The sequence below is a fragment of the Schistocerca piceifrons genome, chromosome 5 (assembly GCF_021461385.2).
Source record: "Schistocerca piceifrons isolate TAMUIC-IGC-003096 chromosome 5, iqSchPice1.1, whole genome shotgun sequence".
In the NCBI taxonomy this organism is placed as follows: domain Eukaryota; kingdom Metazoa; phylum Arthropoda; class Insecta; order Orthoptera; family Acrididae; genus Schistocerca; species Schistocerca piceifrons.
Window position 1 is genome coordinate 254,857,448 of NC_060142.1, and position 20,445 is coordinate 254,877,892.

General features: G+C 42.8%; 1 protein-coding gene across 1 annotated transcript; it reads left to right on the top strand.

Annotated features, from left to right (window-relative positions):
• Positions 1-8,078: 8,078 nt before the first annotated feature.
• On the top strand, positions 8,079-19,248 carry LOC124799189 (ejaculatory bulb-specific protein 3-like). Its single transcript, XM_047262724.1, has 2 exons — positions 8,079-8,281; positions 18,854-19,248. Exons 1-2 carry the CDS (start codon positions 8,092-8,094, stop codon positions 19,048-19,050), a joined length of 387 nt encoding a protein of 128 aa, XP_047118680.1. The 5' UTR covers positions 8,079-8,091; the 3' UTR covers positions 19,051-19,248.
• The last annotated feature ends 1,197 nt before the right edge of the window (positions 19,249-20,445 follow it).

Here is a 20,445-nt window from a genome sequence, read left to right on the forward strand (position 1 = left end):
TATGCTCAGGAATATATACATAATCTAAGACAAAAGAACGACACATCACGAAGGAATTATCCGATTGGGAGGGAAATAGGTAGATGTCGTGAACATGTACAGACGAGCTAATGATCACAGTTTCACAATAATTTAATGATTTATACAAGAGAACCAGCTTCACACATTGAGTAAGCCAGTAACACATTGTTCCACATATGACACTTATGCAAGCAGTTATTCGGCATGGCACTGATTGTTAGAGTTTTTGGATGTCTCCTTGAGAGATATCGTGCAAAATTACGACCAACTAGCACGTTGGATCGTCAAAATCCTAAGGTTGTTCGAAGGTACTACCCATAATGCTCCATACGTTCTCAAATGGGGAGATTTCCGACGACGTTGTTGGCCAAGGTAGTGACTGGGAAGCACGGAGACAAGCAGTAGAAATCCTCACCTTTTTCAGCTGGGCATTGCCTTGCTGAAACATAAACCCAGGATGGCTGGACCTGAAGGGCAACAAAACGGGATGGAGAACATCGTCGACGTATCGCTGTGCTGTCAGACTGTTGTGCATGATAACCAAAGGGATCGTGCTGTGAAATATAATTTTGGGCACGCCATCACTTCTGATTGTCGGGACGTATGGTGGATGGCGAGCGGCAGTCAGGTTGATATTCCACTGCAATTTGGGAAGCCTCCAGACACGTCTTCGCTGGTCATACAGGCCAAATTCGAAGCAGGGCTCATCACTGAAGAGAATTCCATTCCAGGCCGCATGTGACTGACACCTCAGCAGACGGAGTTCCTGTTGTACAGAGGTCAACGGTAGTCGGCGCAATGACGCTGCGGCCTCATCCCCCTTTCAGTGAGCTGCCTGTTATTAGTCCTTGTGGTCACTGTAGCACCCGTTGCACATCATCACCTTTTTTCTACATCATTCGGCGTCTCTCGAAAGGAAGTTTCCATCTTCTTCTATCCTGACAGTCCTCTTCTTGCATGGCGATGCTGTATGCTAGGTTCGTATATCTTCCTTTTAAAATTGCCATCCAGATAATAGAGCGTAACTGCGTAATTGCCATCTTTCCCTTTGTCATTCTGTGCCATATTTACTTGTTGCTTCTACCTTTATCCGAAATTATTATCCCCAAATATTTATATGAATGGCTGCACTTCACTATACATCATCAAACGTAACAAGATCCCTTCCTACACCTCCGAGAACCAAGTGCCCCACTGCTCACATTCACCTTTAAGTTTTCGTATAGTATAAGACACATCCTCTTGTTCCTCGGCAAAGATGAGCTGATCGTTTGCAAGATTTAGGAAGAACAGAGGCTCATCACCGACCCTAATTCCCATACTTTTACACTTCCTTCTCCAGATTCATTGAAAAATACTTTAAAGAAGGAGGAGCTTAATAGCTTCCTCGTCCCAGTCTTTGGGTAACTTTTTCTGTAAGAGTAGCTTCCCAACTATAACATGACAAGTATTATCTGGATGCTGATTTCTAACTGCCTCTACATAAGATTTACGTAACTTCTGATTTTTCATTGCTTGCCACCTCCTTCAAAGCGGTACACTGTGACAGACCTTCTGCAAGTCTACGAAAAAGACGTGTGTCTTCAGATTATGTGGCAGCCTACTCTCAGTCACCTGTCTAATGCTAGGATACAAGACATTCCTGCCTGAAAGCCACTGTGTTCTTCCACTTCCTCAATTTCTCCCCCGGTTCTAGCAGTAAGTATCTTACCACACAATCTTACTACAGAACTGAGAACTGTGATGCCTCGATAATGTGTGCAGTCATCATTGCTTCCCTTTGCAAAAGTGTTTGTGATGAACCCTTTTTTAACACGACAGACAGCCGGCCGAAGTGGCCGTGCGGTTAAAGGCGCTGCAGTCTGGAACCGCAAGACCGCTACGGTCGCAGGTTCGAATCCTGCCTCGGGCATGGATGTTTGTGGTGTCCTTAGGTTAGTTAGGTTTAAGTAGTTCTAAGTTCTAGGGGACTAATGACCTCAGCAGTTGAGTCCCATAGTGCTCAGAGCCAACACGACAGACATTTCCTCTCCACAAAGGCGACGGTGAAATAGCGTTGCGAGATTGCCAGATAACACATATGGCCCGTGCTACATCAACTCCATACATACTGCTCCAGGTGTTGGTGCTTTGCCATTTTTAATTGCTCTGCTGTATCTTGTACTACCACGATTGTTACCGCGGAGAAGGAGATTAGCGTTTAACGTCCTGCCGACAACGCAGTCATTAGAGACGGAGCACAAGCTCGGATTAGGGAAGGATAGAGAAGGAAATCGGCCGTAACCTCTCGAAGGAACCATTGCGGTATTTGCCTTATGAAATTTAGCGAAATCACGGAAAACCTGAATCAGGATGACCGCATGTGGGTTTGAACCGTCGTTCTAACGTATGCGAGTCCAGTGTGCTAACAACCGCGCCACCCCAGCTCGATTCTGTTATTGTTTTCCGGACATCTATGTCAGGTTCCTTGTCTGAAAAGGAGCACTTATCGAAATTCGGCTCGATTTTTCTTCAATAAATCTTCATAGTATGTTTTCCATCTATCTAGGCTGATCAGCTGTAAGTTTATACTACTTATGTCAATTATTCCTAGCCGTTTCACCACCTTCCGTGCTTCTTTGGACTGTCAACTACCCATATAGTTATTTATATTTCGCATTTAAGGTATCACATATATTTTTGCTCTAATTACTGCTTTCTTTGCCTCTCCCTTCAGTCTTACATAGCTACTTCTGTCATCAACCTTACTGTTCAAAAGATATCTGTTACAGTCCTCCTTTTTCGCCTTTACCTTTCCGGCAATATCATTATCCCACCAATCATTTTAAAACTGCAAGACGGGTTCTCAGCTATTCAGACAATTTCAAAGGCATGTTCATGAATAGCTCTAAATGGTTCAAATGGCTCTGAGCACTATGGGACGTAACATCTGAGGTCATCAGTCCCCTAGAACTTAGAAGTAATTAAACCTAACTAACCTAAGGACATCACACACATCCATGCCCGAGGCAGGATTCGAACATGCGACCGTAGCAGCAGCGCGCTCAGAACCGCTCGGCCACAGTGGCCGGCTGAACAGCTCTCACTGATGTCTTACACGTTACTTCCACTACTGTATCATCAGTCTGATACAGATTCCCACCCATTGTAAAGTCGTATAAGAAGGCACTTATGTATATCCCGTTTCCTACATTTACCTTATTATTAATATTGCTATAGTAAAAATATCGTTATATCAGTTCATAAGCTCAGAAATATCTTCGTTCCGATGGAAAGGAAGAAGTTTAGAAAGACGGTTTCTTATGTAAAAGAAAGAGCATGCATGAAAGAGCAGTAAAATAAATAAATAAAGATATTGAAAGATAGAAATCAAATGAATTTTTCAGTGTCGCAGCATGCCGTCGTCTACACTGCATAGTGCGACACACTCGCTCAATGTAGCGCATCGAGCTAATATCTACTTATGGTACTAATTAAGTCTTTTTGTTACTCGAACTTATTTTCAGAAACCACTGCCTTTTTATATCCCCAACGGACGCTGATCACGCGACCGAGATGTGCAAACAATTATTCGTACAGTGTGACTAAGTTATGTGCGTACCTGTCTTTCTACGGTAATTCTAGGTGGTCTTACAAGTTTTTGGACATTAGTCATAGTGTTCAGTTGACAGAGTGTCACTCACACACAGGCAAGTTTTATGTACTCAAACTAAATGGCGACAAAATAATTTTGATTTTCCAAGACAAATACATAAAATAAATTATTTTTGCATCTCAGTGAAATACAGCTTGTGATCAAAAGTATCCGGACACCACCAAAAACATACATTTTTCATATTAGGTGCATTGTGCTGCCACCTACTGGCTTTTACTCCATATCAGCGACCTCAGTAGTCGTTAGACATCGTGAGAGAGCAGAATGGGGCGCTCCGCGGATCTCACGGACTTCGAACGTGGTCAGGTGATTGTGTGTCACTTGTGTCATACGTCTGTACACGAGATTTCCACGCTGCTAAACATTGCTCGGTCCGCTGTTTCCGAAGTGAAAGTGATGTGGAAACGTGAAGGAACACGTACAGCACAAAAGCATACAGGCCGACCTCGTCTGTTGACTGACGGAGACCGCCGATAGTTGAAGAGGGTCGTAATGTGTAATAGCAGACATCTATCCAGACCATCACACAGGAATTCCAAACTGCATCAGGATTCACTGCAAGTACTACGACAGGTAGACGGGAGGTGAGAAAACGGATTTTATGGTCGACCGGGTGCGCAAAAGCCACACATCACGCTGGTAAATGCCAAACGACGCCTCGTTTATTGTAAGGAACGTAAACATTTGACGATTGAACAGTGGAAAAACGTTACGTGGACTGACGAATCACGGTTCAAAGTGTGGCGATCCGATGGCAGGGTCTGGGTATGGTGAATGCCCGGTGAACGTCATCTGCCAGAGTGTGTAGTGACCAACAATAAAATTCGGAGGCGGTGGTTTTATGGTCTGGTCGTGTTTATCATGGAGGGAGCTTGCACCCCTTGTTGTTTTGCGTGTCACTATCACAGCACAGGCCTACATTGATGTTTTAAGCGCCTTCTTGCTTCCCACTGTTGCAGAGCAATTCAGGGATGGCGATTGCACCTTTCAACACAATCGAGCACCTGTTCATAATGATCGGCCTTTGGCGGAGTGGTTACACGACAATAACATCCCTGTAATGGAGTGGCCTGCACAAAGTCCTGACCTGAATCCTATAGAACACCTTTGGGATGTCTTGGAACGCCGACTTCGTGCCAGGCCTCACCGACCGACGTCGATACCTCTCCTCAGTGCGGCAATCCGTGAAGAATGGGCTGTCATTCCCCAAGAGACCTTCCAGCACCTGATTGAACGTATTCCAGCGAGAGTGGAAGATGTCATCAAGGGTAAGGAAGGTCCTACACCATACTGAATTCCAGCTTTACCGATGGAGGGCTCCACGAATCTGCAAGTCATTTTCAGCCAGGTGTCCGGATACTTTTGATCACGTAGTGTATGTGACTGAACTGGAGAAAAATGCAGCCTGGCCCCTTCATGATAATAACACACCTCACTTTAATTACTTCTTGCATAATGTGCACAGAAGAGCGTTTTTTATTTAAATGGTGACTACTTTCGGGCATTTGCAACACTGGACAGTTGTATGCAAATGGTATCTTACATTCAGCCACTCATATAAGCAAGTGGGCAGTGGTAGATTTTATGATGTTATGGTAGAACTTACCAGGATACTCTCATAATCGACTACAAAGATCAGAAACAGGTCACCAATTTAATACTCGTAAGTACAAACTTCTGTGCTACTTTGACGTTTTTGTAAATAATTGCGAGCATATTTTGGGCGGATATAACACTTTGAAATGAAGGCTTTGCTTAAAAGGTTTTGTCGCACATCTCGAGACAGCGAACTTGTTTCGTAACAGTATACGTAGCTGAAGTAAATTATAAGGGATGCGTCCATAGTGATAAATTTACTTAGCCGAAAATGGTGTCTAAGTACATTCAAAAACCTATAGAAATATAATTTTAAGAATCAATTTCAAATTTCAGACAAGTTGCCTCGAAGAAGACGCGATAGCCTTCAACTCCTTTCCCATCCATGTTACACAACGTGTACATTAAGGAAATAAGACTGATAACGACACTGTTTAGTTGGTGGTTCTAACACTCTCTAACAAGGCGTAAAATAAATGGTTTAAATTTCACGCAAATTTACACCTGCACCTTTTGCGTTATTAAACAATACTAAATGTACAAAATTTGGGTTGCTATATACATTGGCGTTTGTGAAAAATGCAACACTGTGAAGCAATTACCCGAATAGCGCCACACAATAATGGCGACGGGTGTGCAAGCAATATGTGATACATTTTGCAGCGACATGGGTTACACGTAGGCCGAGCAGAGCCCTCTCGTGTAGGTCCACCTGGTGTAGACAGTGCAGAGCTGTCGCACAAAGTGGAAACAACATAGTGAGTGCCAGTATGCCTTGTCGATGTCAAAGTGAGCCATATCGCGTCGTGAGCGAGGTCGAACGGGGCAGAATGATCGGTCCCCGGGAAACGGGGTTGTCATACCGTGACATTTCGGCCCGCACAGGGTATGCTGCTACGACAATGATGTGTGTGTGAAGCAGTGGACAGAGAAAGGTCGTACGCAGCGACGAGCGGGAACTGGACCACGGGACATGACCACAGCAGGGGATGACCGTGACCTTGTCCGCATTGCCACTACGGACCGTACAACGTCATCCTCAGTGTTGGCTTGTAGCTGGAGCACTGCAACAAGTGTGAACTTGTCTGCATCGACGGTTCGTCGCCGTTTGCCGCTGGTTGGACTGGTTGCACACATACCATTACGTTGCCTTCTATTGTCCAGAAGCCACAAGTTCCTCCGACTGCAATGGGCAAGTGAACAGCGTCACAGGGGAGCTCAGTGGCAACTCGTAATCTTTTCGGATGAGTCCCACTTCAACGTGTCCTACAGTGATGGCCACATACGCGTCCTGCAGTACCGTTGTGAGCGCAACCTGGAGGGCGGCATTGTGGAGCGGCTTAGCGAACAAACACCAGATTTGATGGTTTGGGAAGCCATTGGGTACAACAACCGATCTCGCCTCGTACGTATTGAAGGCAATTGTAACAGCAACCGGTACCTAAAGGAGGTTGTGGAGCCTGAGGTATTCCTCCTGTTTCAGGCATCTCCACAGGCCACATTTCAACAGGACAATGCCTGGCCACATATTGCGAGGAGTGTACAGGTACGGGTACCATTGGTACCCTGGCCTGCACTTTTGCTAGATATGTCGCCCATCGAACATGTCTGGGATATGGTTGGTCGCCACCTGGTGCGTCACGGTCCTCCATTAACTGAGGTCACGGATCTGTGGTCTCGAATACAAAGTGCGTGGAGTAAAAACCCTCAGGAACGTTTTCAGAACCTTACTGATTCAATGCCACGGCGTATAGCAGCTCTAATTTCAGCGCATGGTGACTCTGGCTCTAAGCACTATGCGACTTAACATCAGAGGTCATCAGTCCCCTAGAACTTAGAACTAATTATACCTAACTAACCTAAGGACATCACACACACCCATGCCGAGTGCAGGATTCGAACCTGCGACTGGAGTGGTCTCTCGGTTCCAGACCGCATGGTGACCTCACGATGTATTGAATACTAGGGCTCAAAGGACATGTACCGATTTGAAAAGGCAATCATTTGTTACATGTTATGTACACAAGCTGTGGTGTTAAATTAATTGAATTCATGCGTTTTCTTCTTGGTATTGTAATTTACCCAAACAGTAGTGCACTTCAAAAAAATAAAATGAAATTTTTTGCCACTTTTGACAAAAAGTATGCCAGCTAAAACAATTCCTCGCACTAACGTGTGTCTGTTTTTGTGCGGTGGGATACTGAGACGAGAACTGGTTTGTAGTATTTGACCTACGAGTTACAGCGAGAAAAAGTTAGTTTAATACGGTGTTTTGGGATTTTTCGCATAGATATTAAACAATAGTTCGTCTTATTAACCCGTACACTTTTCTAGAATGTTATTCCGTATGTCTTTTTTGTTGTTAACAGAAAATATTTATTTTTGTTTTCGCTTGGTACGCAAAACTCGACTCTCACGGCCTCCCATGGAGGTGACATTTGCAGAGCATGATTCAGTTACCGCTACTACAAATAGAATTTTCTACATTAATTCTGATTTGCATAGAGCGTAGCATATTTAAGGAAACCGCAACATGCTACGTATATTGCTCAATAAGAAAGTCGATTATTCTGCTGTCTTCCATACCGCGGGACGCTGGTGAGGTAATTACAGTGAGAACTGGCTGTTCAAGGTCGCAAGAGTTGAGCAAAGCCACGCAGTTTTCGCATTATCGCACGTGTCAGCGCTAGTTCTTCCTGAAGGCGCCCCACCTCGTGACCCTGTTATCCCGTCATAGGTATTCATACGCCAGAGCGGAGGTATAAGAAGCAGTCACCTGTGGCCGCATCCCACAATCCGGGCGGAGTGCACCAGTAGCCATGGCGAGAAACCTGATCCTCTGCTGCTGCCTCGTAGCCGTCGTTGCAGTTTCTGTGAAAGCCGATGACAAGTTGGACAAAGTGAACGTGGACGAGATCCTCAACAACGACCGCCTCCTAAAATCTTACATCCAGTGCATGCTCGATGCAGACGACGGAAAGTGCACCACTGAGAGCAAGGAGATCAAAAGTAAGTGCGACTGCTAAGCTTCCTTCTTTCTCGTTCGTCTCTCGCTTCTTTCTTCCTCTGTTCACCATCGTTAGAGTTCTATTCCCGTTTTCCTAGATGTTCGATTAAATAATACGCTCGTGGATTATGATGTAGCACTCTGATATACAAAATGGCCAAATCATGCTCGAGATTAATAACAACAAATTCTTTAAGGTTGCGTAGGAGGTTTCATGGCATCCCTTCAAGAAACTTTGTTACTTATTCCTGGTCAGGTGTGCAATCGCAATAAGGTGGTATTGTGTTCCCCTAAGAGCAACAACAGTCTATGAACAGACAAATCCCGTGATATCAGGAAGACGTGCTGCTTTATCCTTGTCAAATCAATCTTACACTCATTCGTAGCGTTTCAGTGTTCTATCATATAGGAAATTTCATGTCCTGCTCAGAAATGTTCTTGCCAATTAAGGTACAGCTTACAATTCGCCTTTTGCTTTAATCTAAACAAGGAATTATGGCACTTTGGTATAATCACGATAATTTCTACCTCCCTAGTTTATATTCTTTGCTCGCCCACCCCATTTAATCCCAAACGATGTATGGTTTAGCTTCCTGTCAAAAATATGATACTTCTCAAATTTCCACCTCTTGTCCATCTCTTTCTGACTTTGTCTTTACCTTTTCGCACGCAGCCGGCCGAAGTGGCCGTGCGGTTAAAGGCGCTGCAGTCTGGAACCGCAAGACCGCTACGGTCGCAGGTTTGAATCCTGCCTCGGGCATGGATGTTTGTGATGTCCTTAGGTTAGTTAGGTTTACCTAGTTCTAAGTTCTAGGGGACTAATGACCTCAGCAGTTGAGTCTCATAGTGCTCAGAGCCATTTGAACCATTTGAACCTTTTCGCACAATGATCGCTTCTGTGTAGAACAGAATCACCTTCGTTTCTTCTCTCTGCGAATCCAGTTTTTATCATCTGTTGGATTCTTCGTTTCAAGATGTTTGTGCTAAAGCGAACGTTTCATTCAGTATTAGGGTACAGATGTTTCCTTTGCTGTCTGATATTCTTATACGATAACGTAGCAAGCGGCATCAGTCCCATGCGTCAGCTTTAAAGGCCCATTGCCAGTGACAGTAATTTTAGCATTGCCTGTTGTTCAGTATGAAGTATTTTCTCACTGTTTTAAGGTCCAGGTGTTAACCCTGTACATTTTTAGTTCAATATTGTTTATTTACGTGCACACTGAATTTCTGCCGTGTTCTTATTGTGACGCAGTCTGCAAAATATGAGCAATTCGAAATACAAATATAGGCATCGAGTCCTATCGGAGTACGATCGCTAACAGACAGATGCATGCATCTCACGGCAATCGTTAGTGATGTAATGGCAACTGCACGGACGAAGTACAGACGGAAGGTCAACAGTGGTGTCCACGGATCACACAACAGAAATGACTGATTCCGCAATACAATTATCCACGGGTACTACATATTCAACAGATTCACAGTAACATTATGTATAACTTTCGTTATAATATGAAGTACAAGATACTATCGGTAACTACTGTTTCTACGAATTTTAAAGAAACAAATGAAATGAAATAATCATAATAATAGGTGACTCAAACAACAATTCTTTATAATACACTAATAATCGTACCGTTCATTTGATGCAGATGATCTTGAAACACAGGTGCATGTGTGTGTGCTGTAAATGAGTCAAAAACATTAGTACCTGATAGAAAAGCTCTCTTGTTACTACAAAGAACGTTTGATTGAAATAAACCAAAAGAATACTATTCGGTATCTGTAGAACAGTTAAGCTCCTACTTTTTTCTCTTACATACTCCCCAGACGGTGTAAGAGACGTGTTGTTGCCACCATCGATGGACAATCTCAAACACCATTTACATTACACTCACTGAAGTTTTGTGCTTGAAATTTTCTGGGTTGTATCATATTGACCGTTCATTCAACGCCACGTGTGTTGACAGATTAAACGTTTGGACTAGAAAATCAGGCATATAATGAATTTCTCCGTGGATTTGATGTAAAATTATTTCGTCACTAGATACTGATGAATCTGGCGTCGCTTTTACCTTTCATTACAAAAAACACTGTTAGCCATGAAAATTGGAATACCAGAAGGGATAGAAATGAAATATTACTAATTTTTTGTATCGATATGGTAGGACGAAAACATGATTAAATTTGTAGGAGATATGGAGTGCACACGATTCGCATTCTGGTATGCAGATCTGTCACGTTTGGCTGCAAGAACGGCATCGAATCGACCTGAGCTTATGTTAGCTGTCGGTACGTCCTTCCACACGGCTTCAACTCTGTATCATATTTAGTCATTCTTAGTGGCTCGCGAACGGTTTCGTGCCAGTCTCTCGTCAGTTGTTCGCCAGATGTGATCACTGAGTCAGATATGTGGATAACGTGCTGTCGACGGAAACAGTCTAAATAGACCAGGATAGCACGGGTAACCAGTTGATTTGCATTATTGTGTTGAAAGACAAATTCATGAAGACGTCGGAGATAGGACACATCCGCTAGCCTGAGCAAGAAAGAAACTTAATGACTGTCGTTTAGGTTACAGATTACGCAAAACGAATGTAACCATGTTGCAGTGAATACATAGTGCGTAGTGGGGCGATCACACTGATGTAGAAATAATTCAAAAGCCAAGATCGCTTAAATACTGTTTACTGGATAACTGGTTTCAACACACTAAAGGTGCCATGATGCCGACCGCTGTTAGTCGAGCAGCGGTCATGTACCAAATAGCTTTATCTTCTGGCTGCAGGTTTACATATCCTATGAAAAAGAATGAACAAGAGAGCAGTTGTCTTTAATTTTTTGTGACCATGATTTTATATCAGCTGGTCTGCCTCACGTATCGTTAAATCCTAATGGTTTATAAATGTTAATCTACATTCAGATCCGATGATGGCACCTTTAGTGTGTTGAATCCGGTTATCCAATAAACAGCATTTAAGCGATGTTGGCTTTTGAATTATTTCTACAAATGTAACCACGTTTCATACTAAAGGTATCCCGTGCCAACGAACCAGTGAATAATGCGTTCTGGTAACGTTCGTTTTCCTCTGTGTCTCCAAACATGAACACATGCATGGTGATGCTGCGTGCAGAATCGGCACCCATCTGGAAGACGACATATTGGCAGCCCTGCCGCTATGTGCTGCTGTGTCAGTGAAAACGGCCGTGGTGGTCGCCACGCTGAGAGTCCCACAATCCAGCTGCTGTCGGATTACAAGTAGAATTGTCTTCTCCTTAAGGCGGCATAACAAGATCTTCTCCGAAAAAAACAAACTTCAGTTGCAATTTGTGTATGACAAACCCGTTGATTAACCTATCGTTAGGTCCAGAATATAGCTGATTTAGTCTTACCCATTTCTTGCAGTTGCGCTGAAATGCCAATCGCTCGCACGTACAAGCGCATGATGTCACTTTGACTGATTTTGCGTGCTGTATTTATGGTGTGGCAGTTTTAACGGTCAACAGCATATTCATTACTAAGGGAAATTCGTTCTCTTTCCGGGTACATTATGTTGAAGAACATCACTTGTAAACCCACATGGTGTTTGTAACAAATGACGTGTATATGCGTGGCAGCGTAATGTTGCCTTCACAATGGAATTCTCACGCCCACAAATGATTGAAACCACCCTCCCATTGCCAGCCTACCTAGGGATTTCCATAAATAGTAAGATCGAGTAGTAGATTTTCATCAGTTCAGTTTATGGCATCAAACCAATTATTTCTCTAGGGATAGTATAACAATAATCACAACGTGGGTACCGTAAACTGTTTATTCTCAAAAGACATGTAGAGGGCAAAATAATTGTATTAATATGAAGTACACAATATTCGATTCTACCCCATATGTAATTTTGAGATTGGCCGAACATCTATTTCAGTTACTTTAGACCTCGATCCCCGTTGTTAGACGAATGGAAACAAAGTTTGTTTACCGAAGAATTTTTACCAAAGGAAATTTGCTACACAGCCGTATATTTTTGGGTTTTATTTTATTTAGACGAGTAGCTTAGGCAGTTCATTAATGCATACTTCAGACCCCTGCGCCCTTAATGTGTATAGAATCACATAGACCGATACGGGCATAAGTGGAGCAATGAATATCTGTGTTCCGAGAATTTTTTGTGCAACTTGACAAAAAATGAACACACGTTACTCGGGATGCATGTTTGCACGGTTTTTGTAAAAAAAAATTAAAAAAAAAAACATCACGGAATCCAGGTGTTATGGCTCCGGTTATGCGTGTATCGGTCTATGTGATTCTGGATACATGGAGTGCATAGGGGCCTGAAGATGGCATTAATGAGACTCCGAAACTAGCGTTGTAAATAAAATAACATCAGAAAATAAGCGGCTGTTTGGCGCTGTCCTGTACCCACGATGGAGCAACAGGAACACAAAGCTGGCTGGCAGTGGTTAGCAGCGAGGCTCAAAAGACATACACCCTGACTAGCTTTTTCAGAAAACGCTCAGTGGGTAACCATATGGAACTCATCTCATTTACGGCGAGTTTTTCTCTACATGTCGTAATGGAGTGCACGTATCATATATTGACTTACGGACAGCAGTTGTACTGCACTCCCAATATGCTCACTGCAGCAGATGATGTACGTGACTTAGATGCAATTCTTTGCCTCCACAGTAGATGCAGTAAGCCATTTGCAAACTCCTAGGGCCAAAATTACCTCAGTACAAGTCAGAACACAAGTCAATATTTCTGTTTACTCACGAGGCAGAAACAAAAACTCTAGTCAAGTGATCTCATGTTGTTGTTGTTGTGGTCTTCAGTCTTGAGACTGGTTTGATGCAGCTCTCCACGCTCCTCTCTCCAGTGCAAGCTTCTTCATCTCCCAGTACTTAGCGTAACCTATATCCTTCTGAATCTGCTTAGTGTATTCATCTCTTGGTCTCCCTCTACGATTTTTACCCTTCAGGCTTCCCTCCAATGCTAAATTTGTGATCCCCTGATGCATCAGAACATGTCCTTCCAACCGGTCCCTTCTTCTTGTCAAGTTGTGCCACAAACTCCTCTTCTCCCAATTCGATTCAATACCTCCTCATTAGTTATGTGATTTACCCATCGAATCTTCAGTATTCTTCTGTAGCACCACATTTCGAAAGCTTCTATTCTCTTCCTGTCCAAACTATTTTTCGTCCATGTTTCACTTCCATACATGACTACGCTCCATACAAATACTTCCAGAAACGACTTCCTGACACTTAAATCAATACTCTATGTTAACAAATTTCTCTTCTTCAGAAACGCTTTCCTTGCCATTCGCAGTCTACATTTTATACCCTCTCTACTTCGGCCATCATCAGTTATTTTGCTCCACAAATAACAAAACTCCTTTACTACTTTAAGTGTCTCATTTCCTAATTTAATTCCGTCAGCATCACCCGACTTAAGTCGACTACATTCGATTATCCTCGTTTTGCTGATGTTGATGTTCATCTTATATCCTCCTTTCAAGACACTGTCCATTCTGTTCAACTGCTCTTCCAAGTCCTTTGCGGTCTCTGACAGAATTACAATGTCATCGGCGAACCTCAAATTTTTTATTTCTTCTTCATGGATTTTAATACCTACTCCGAATATTTCTTTTGTTTCCTTTACTGCTTGCCCAATATACAGACTGAATAACATCCGGGAAGAGGCTACAACCCTGTCTCACTAGCTTCCCAACCACTGCCTCCCTTTCGTGCCCCTCGACTCTTATAACTGCTATCTGGTTTCTGTACAAATTGTAAATAGCATTTTCCCGAGGGCATGCAGCTTTACTGTATGGATAAATGATGATGGTGTCCTCTTGGGTAAAATATTCCGGAGGTAAAATTGTCCCCCATTCGGATCTCCGGGCGGGGACTACTCAAAAGGACGTTGTTATCAGTAGAAAGAAGACTGGCGTTCTACGGATCGGAGCGTGGAATGTCAGTTCCCTTAATCGGGCAGGTAGGTTAGAAAATTTAATAAGGGAAAGGGATAGGTTAAAGTTAGATATAGTGGGAATTAGTGAAGTTCGGTGACAGGAGGAACAAGACTTTTGGTCAGGTAAATACAGGGTTATAAACCCAAAATCAAATAGGGGCTATGCAGAAATAGGTTTAATAATGATTAAAAAAGTAGGAGTACGGGTAAGCTACTACAAACAGCATAGTGAACGTATTATGGTGGCCAAGATAGACACGAAGCCCACACCTACTACAGTAGTACAAGTTTATATGCCAACTAGCTCTGCAGATGACGTTGAAATTGAAGAAATATATGATGAGATAAAAGAAATTATTCGGGTAGTGAAGGGAGACGAAAATTTAATAGTCATGGGTGACTGGAATTCGAGAGTAGGAAAAGGGAGAGAAGGAAACATGGTAGGTGAATATGGATTGGGGGTAAGAAATGAAAGAGGAAGCCGTCTGGTAGAATTTTGCACAGAGCATAACTTAATCATAGCTAACACTTGGTTCAAGAATCTTAAAAGAAGGTTGTATACGTGGAAGAATCCTGGAGATACTAAAAGGTATCAGATACATTATTTAATGGTAAGACAGAGATTTAGGAACCAAGTTTTAAATTGTAAGACATTTCCAGGGGCAGATGTGGACTCTGACCACAATATATTGGTTACGAACTGCAGATTAAAACTGAAGAAACTTCAAAAGGGTGGGAATCTAAGGATGACTAAACCAGAGGTTGTACAGCGTTTTAGGGAGAGCATAAGGGAACAATTGACAGGAATGGGGGAAAGAAATACAGTAGAAGAAGAATGGGTAGCTCTGAGGGATGAAGTAGTGAAGGCAGCAGAGATCAAGTAGGTAAGAAGACGCGGGCTAGTAGAATTCGTTGGGTAACAGAAGAAATATTGAATTTAATTGATGAAAGGAGACAATATAAAAATGCAGTAAATGAAGCAGGCGAAAAGGAATACAAACGTGTCAAAAATGATAGCGACAGGAAGTGCAAAATGGCTAAGCAGGGATGGCTAGAGGACAAATATAAGGATGTAGAGGCTTATCTCACTAGGGGTAAGATAGATACTGCCTACAGGAAAATTAAAGAGACCTTTGGAGAAAAGAGAGCCACTTGTATGAATAACAAGAGCTCAGATGGAAACCCAGTTCTAAGCAAAGAAAGGAAAGCAGAAAGATGGAAGGAGTATATAGAGGATCTATACAAGGGCGATGTACTTGAGGACAATATTATGGAAATGGAAGAGGATGTAGATGAAGATGAAATGGGAGATACAATACTGCGTGAAGAGTTTGATAGAGCACTGAAAGACCTGAGTCGAAACAAAGCCCCGGGAGTAGACAACATCCATTAGAGCTACTGACGGCCTTGGGAGAGCCAATCCTGGCTAAACTCTAGCATCCGGTGAGTAAGATGTACGAGACAGGCGAAATACCCTCAGACTTCAAGAAGTATATAATAATTCCAATCCCAAATAAAGCAGGTGTTGACAGATGTGAAAATTACCGAACTATGAGTTTAATAAGTCACAGCTGCAAAATACTAACGCAAATTATTTACAGGCGAATGGAGAAACTGGTAGAAGCCGAACTCGGGGAAGATCAGTTTGGATTCCGTAGAAATGTTGGAACACGTGAGGCAATACTGACCTTACGGCTTATCTTAGAAGAAAGTTTGAGGAAAGGCTAACCTACGTTTCTAGCATTTGTAGACTTAGTGAAAGCTTTTGACAATGTTGACTGGAATACTCTCTTTCAAATTCTAAAGGTGGCAGGGGTAAAATACAGGGACGAAAGGCTATTTACAATTTGTACAGAAACTAGATGGCTTTTATAGATGTCGAGGGGCATGAAAGGGAAGCAGTGGTTGGGAAGGGGGTGAGACAGGGTTGTAGCCTCTCCCCGATGTTATTCAATCTGTATACTGACCTAGCAGTAAAGGAAACAAAAGAAAAATTTGGAGTAGGTATTAAAATACAGGGAGAAGAAATAAAAACGTTGAGGTTTGCCGATGACACTGTAATTCTGTCAGAGACAGCAAAAGACTTGGAAGAGCAGCTTAACGGAATGGACAGGGTCTTGAAAGGAGGATATGAGATGAACATCAACAAAAGCAAAACAAGGACAATGGAATGTAGTCGAATTAAGTCGGGTGATGCTGAGGGAATTAGATTAGGAAATGAGACTCTTAAGGTAGTAAATGAGTTTTGCTATCTGGGGAGCAAAATAACTGATGATGGTCGAAGTAGAGAGGATATAAAATGTAGACTGGCAATGGCAAGGAAAGCGTTTCTGAAGAAGAGAAATTTGTTAACATCGAGTATAGATTTAAGTGTCAGGAAGTCGTTTCTGGAAGTATTTGTATGGAGTGTAGCCATGTATGGAAGTGAAACATGTACAATAAATAGTTTGGACAAGAAGAGAATAGAAGCTTTCGAAATGTGGTGTTACAGAAGAATGTTGAAGATTAAGTGGGTAATCAAAATATCCACGGGTGTACTGCCGGTCTACAGTGCCCAACGGGCAGGGGGAACTGAGCAACCATAGCGTACGGATCTCCGTGCCGGCACGTTCACAGGAGCTAAGTCCGTCAATTCACCTGATGATGGCGACATGTATGATCGCCGAAATATTGTGCCCGTGGGACACTGTAGACCAGCAGTACACCCGTGGATATTTTGATTATCAAATACGCCGGGAGAAACTCAAGAATCACATTAGGTTGGTAGTTCACGTAACTAGTGAGAAGGTATTGAATAGGATTGGGGAGAAGAGAAATTTGTGGCACAACTTGACTAGAAGAAGGGATCTTGGTAGCACATGTTGTGAGGCATCAAAGGATTACAAATTTAGCATTGGAGGCCAGCGTGGAGGGTAAAAATCGTAGAGGGAGACCAAGAGATGAATACACTAAGCAGATTCAGAAGGATGTAGGTTGCAGTAGGTACTGGGAGATGAAGAAGCTTGCACAGGATATAGTAGCATGGAGAAATGCATCAAACCAGTCTCACGACTGAAGACCACAATAACAACAAACATTTCGCTCCCTGTATTTTACCCTTGCCTCCTTTAGAATTTGAAAGAGAGTATTCCAGTTAACATTGTCAAAAGCTTTCTCTAAGTCTACAAATGCTAGAAACATAGGTTTGTCTTTCCTTAATCTTTCTTCTAAGATAAGTCGTGAGGTCAGTATTGCCTCACATGTTCCAACATTTCTACGGAATCCAAACAGATCTTCCCTGAGGTCGGCTTCTACCAGTTTTTCCATTCGTCTGTAAAGAATTCGCGTTAGTATTTTGCAGCTGTGACTTATTAAACTCTCATGTAAAGATTCAATTTAGAGTATGTCAGATCCACAGAGAGCTACAGAATCATCACTCAAGTAAACACAATAAGATTTCTGTTACTGGAAATTGGTTTTATGTGCCGCTTCTCACGAACTCAAGGATTCTAAAAACCGAACCACCAGTTTCTCCACTGTGACTCTCACCAGGAGGATCTCATGCTCGAGCCCCAGAGGAAAATGTCTCTCATCAGTCCCAGCAGCGACGTGCTCTTGGTCAATTCCTGGAGGGAAGTCCTTGTCCATATGATACACAGGTCTCTACTGGTAAAAAAAATGGCTCTGGGCACTATGGGGCTTAACATCTGAGGTCATCAGTCCCCTTGAACTTAGAACTACTTAAACATAACTAACCTAAGGACATCACACACATCCATGGTCGAGGCAGGATTCGAACCTGCGATCGTTGAAGTAGTGCGGTTTCGGACTGAAGCGCCTAGAACCGCGCCGGCCACCGCGGCCGGCTCCCTACTGGTCACATGGCGCTAATGTTTGCATTCAAGTGACAAATCCCAGTAGCCTGTACAACAGCATTACGTTCCACTACACAGGCCATGAATCTGCAACCTATCACATGAAGCTCGTTTTCTGGAAGGTTCCATTTCCCCTCCTACATTCTTAAAGCTCTGCCAAACAAAAACATGTCTGTGCCTTTCAGCGGGACATATGCTCCCCGAGAAGATTCCTCAGGGGACAGCTTAAGACCATCATTTCTGACTCTTCGCATTTCCTCGCACTAAAGGCATGTCCTTTCGCCTTCTTCCACCTCCGACGCTTCTTCTTCAGGTACACTGTCCTGAAATAGTTTTCATCACACCAGAGGCTAACCTCCCACCCGTTGCGACAGCACATCGCGGTTCTGCTACCTTGAGCAACATAAACCGGCACCGCCTTGCTGTACTCTCTCTCATGGCAGTAAATGTCCGCCGCAGCAGAACACGACAACTCTCTTTGGAGACCACTTTACCTGATAACGGCGTCTGAAGAATGCATTCTTTACTTCGTCTTTTACTTAAGTGCACCATTCTAAGTAACTCCTAGTCAAGGAGTACTGCATCTATTGTTAGTACATTAAGCTAGCGAGTATCATCCAATGAAATGATTAATAATCCGATAGTGCACTGAAAATATAAATCAACAATAATATGAAACTTAAGGAGGCAACATCTTGCGCCGTTTGCAATGAAACATTTTCACGTGATTTTCTGTTACATTGCTACAGGCAGGGTGCCAAAAGTGGTGTCAACGGGATGCAACGACTGCACGCCTAGCCAGCTGGAGAGAGCTATCAAGGTCCTGAAGCACATCACAGAGAGGTACCCTGCAGAGTGGACCAAGCTGAAAGCTAAGTACGACCCCACGGGCGAGTACACCAAGAAGTATGCCGAGGCCTGGAAGCAGCATGGCGTCAATTTCTGATCGCCGCACAAGATCAACTCAGCTCTGAGCTGTCACCATCGTCGTACACAATTCAACAGTAACTCCTGTCTCTTTCCAGGAACTTTCAGTGACCGTAAATTCATCTGACAACTTCATCCAATTTTGTCACTCAACGCACTTTCTTAACTTACACTCGTTCACAGTATTCCAAAAATTATCATATGAAATAAATGTTTATTGTTAAATTTGTGTTTCATATTCTGGTAGGTTGCTCGACAATTTCCTGCTTCAGAGTATGACTCCTTTCGAAGCCCACTTTTCTATAACTGTGTTTGAATCATCATTTATAACAGCGGATCTGAACTTGCCGGTAACGACCCCCAGAAAGTTAAAATGAATATTTTCTCAGGTGTAAGAACGAAAGGGTTCAACTGACTTTCGGTTGTGAAACTAAATTATTTTTTAAAATAGCGTTACTGTTATCATTGATTCGTAATATTGTAATAATGATAGCGTAAGTTACCAACAATTTAATATTTTCTTTCAAATATCAGCACGCACATGTACACAATGTGTTAGACGTTACAGCTACACATACACTTTGTACTTTGCAATACGATCTGTGACAGTAAAGTTGAGACATACACATCGCACACGTTTAAATATTTGATAAAAATGCGGCTGTGAGTGGTTGGGAGTTATCGTGATGGATTACCAATTGCTCCATTATTTACTACACAACACATAAAGGGACCAATTGAAAGTACAAAACAACTCTACACGTACAGGGCAGTTTTTATTAACGTCTGGAGACCCAGGAAGCGACTTAGATGACGCTGAGACAAGTAATATAATATGACACATGGGTCGAAAATATCGGGAAATACTCATAGAATGGATGAGAAATGTTGAACATATAACGTCACCAGATGCCTATCTTACCGCACTTCCAGCGATTGAGCTTGCGGTGAAAGGAGGATTGATCGATGCGAAGTTTGTTTTTGTAGCTCTGATCTGTTGTAAACGTAGACGTTACAGTATTATTGCCCTCGGTGTAATCAAGTAAGACCTGTTCTTACTTTTTCTTTCTTTCTTTTTGGCTCCTTGTATATTGTTTACAGATATTATTTAGTATAGAAAACGAGGCCATTTACTGTTAACGACGTAGTTGGGAAACTTATACTGATTTACTTGTGATTCAATTCGTTCGGTTTCTGTTGTATTAAACTTTGCAATAAAACAGCGGAGAGTGCGAGACTGGAAAAAATAAAACATTTTGTAAACGTGTAATGTCTCATGCAATGAAAAACATACAGCCTGACGGACCCAAAACTCGAACCCTGAACTCTCCGCACATAAGACGTACACGTAGACCTGGGTCGACACCGACATGAACACTTGGCTCGAACTACTTACTGCCCGCCCAGGGAGGCA

Bases quoted from the DNA above. Each gene is read 5' to 3' on its own strand.
- LOC124799189 (XM_047262724.1), top strand. From the start codon at position 8,092: ATGGCGAGAAACCTGATCCTCTGCTGCTGCCTCGTAGCCGTCGTTGCA. The intron at 8,282-18,853 runs GTAAGTGCGACT...ACATTGCTACAG, and splicing joins TGAGAGCAAGGAGATCAAAA to GCAGGGTGCCAAAAGTGGTG.